This window comes from Egretta garzetta, unplaced genomic scaffold (assembly GCF_000687185.1).
Source record: "Egretta garzetta isolate BGI_Z169 unplaced genomic scaffold, ASM68718v1 scaffold332, whole genome shotgun sequence".
Taxonomy (NCBI): domain Eukaryota; kingdom Metazoa; phylum Chordata; class Aves; order Pelecaniformes; family Ardeidae; genus Egretta; species Egretta garzetta.
Window position 1 is genome coordinate 822,212 of NW_009258879.1, and position 1,772 is coordinate 823,983.

The window sequence follows — 1,772 nt, forward strand, 5'->3', positions numbered from 1 at the left end:
TGGGTGGGTGGGTGCTGAGGATGAAGCACGGTACGTGCCATTTTCTTGGCTTATTGGGTGTTGTTTTTAAACCTCGGAAAAGGCTCTCACTCAGCTGGTGTAAATAAATATTTACCTTGAAGTCTGCAGGACTGCTGGACTTGGTAGTCCTGAGGCTTAGCTCTAGGAGAATATTTTCACTCATTATCCAAACAGCTTAATAGAATTAATCGGAGCTAATTTGATAATTATTTCCCTTCTGCTGATCCTCCGAACACGATCTGAGGCTCACAGAGCATTTTGTGCACGTTACAAAATGAAGGGCTCGCCTACACAAGGAGAGGGCGGGGGGCTAGCTGGAGCGGCTTCCGACACAACCGATGCGGTTGCCTCGAGCCACTTTGCAGGGGGTCTGAGTCAGTGGCCTTAGTTCAGTTAAGGCGGGTTTAAGGGAAGCCAGGCTAGGGCCTCTCTATTTCTGCATGAGACAATCAGCATGAATTTAGCTAATTGACTTTAAATGGGCACTTCCAGTTGAACTGGGCTCACCTTCTGGAGGGTCTCTGTGGACGGACCATGGGGGCCGTGGCCAGGAGACATGACCTGGGGCAGGCGGGCGGGCTGGGGCTGGGGCTGGTGTCGCCTCGGCTGCCTCCCCCAGCCCCGGGAGAGGCCTTGTCACTGCCTCTCTTCTATTTATGGCGAGCTACCATCGCTCTGCGTGCGTCCCCCTGCGCTCTGCCCCACGCGCACCATTGCCCTGCAGGCACAGGGACAGCAGAGGTCCCGGACGCCTGATGGAGGCTGCAGAGCCTCCTTTTTTGGGGAAAACACAGCCTCTGTGCGGGGGGGGGGCAGGTGCCCTGCCTTGCTGGAGATGTGGACAGGCTGGCGTTCACCACGTTGCTCGTGGTGCCCGGGATTTGCTCCCTTTGGAGCTGGCGCCCAAACTCCTGTTGACTTGGGAGATGTGGGGCGCCTTTGCGTGGCCAGAGTTGGGGCTTTGCATCTTCTCCCAAAGCTCCTGCTTTGCCTGGAGGCTCTGTCGTGGGTCAGAGACCCCCCCAAACAGGCACACGTGCTGGGGTGGGGGGGCCTCTCCAGGCAGGAGAGCGGGGCGATGCCATGGCATGGTGCTGACATCCCTTTCTTGGTGGCGTTCGCAGGACATCGAGAAGACCATGAGCACAGCGCTGAATGAGCTGCGGGAGCTGGAGAGGCAGAACACAGGCAAGCAGGCCCCGGACGTGGTCCTGGACACGCTGGAGCCCATGAAGAACCCCCCGATGGGCGCCGCCAACTCAGAGCCCGCCCCGCCCCTCAAAAAAACTACGGCAGGGGGAGACGGCGGGTCTAAGTGTTGGCACTGGAGAATACGCGCTATATGTGTAGAAGTATATTAAAAAAAAAAAGTGTACAGAATTCGGTGACTTTTTTTAAAAAGTAGATTTACCTCAGAAACTGGCTCTGAAATGTCCTCTCTAGAGATGTTGGGGTGAGTTGGGGCTTTTTCCAGGCTATTTGTGTGCGTGAGTGTGCGTGGAGGTACGCAGCAGCTGTGCATCGAGCAATACAAGGCCAAGAATTCGGTGACTTTTTTTAAAAAGTAGATTTACCTCAGAAACTGGCTCTGAAATGTCCTCTCTAGAGATGTTGGGGTGAGTTGGGGCTTTTTCCAGGCTATTTGTGTGCGTGAGTGTGCGTGGAGGTACGCAGCAGCTGTGCATCGAGCAATACAAGGCCAACCCTGGAATTTATTTTCTGCACCTCTTGGCATTTAAAAAGAAAAAAAA

General features: G+C 54.6%; 1 protein-coding gene across 1 annotated transcript in view; it reads left to right on the plus strand.

Moving 5' to 3' along the window:
• Positions 1-1,772, plus strand: part of SRGAP3 (SLIT-ROBO Rho GTPase activating protein 3) — a 96,287-nt gene that overhangs the window by 69,143 nt on the left and 25,372 nt on the right. Inside the window, exon 23 of the mRNA XM_035889464.1 lies at positions 1,146-1,326. Coding sequence (XP_035745357.1) covers positions 1,146-1,326 — 181 coding nt within the window. The remainder of the gene's footprint in view (positions 1-1,145; positions 1,327-1,772) is intronic.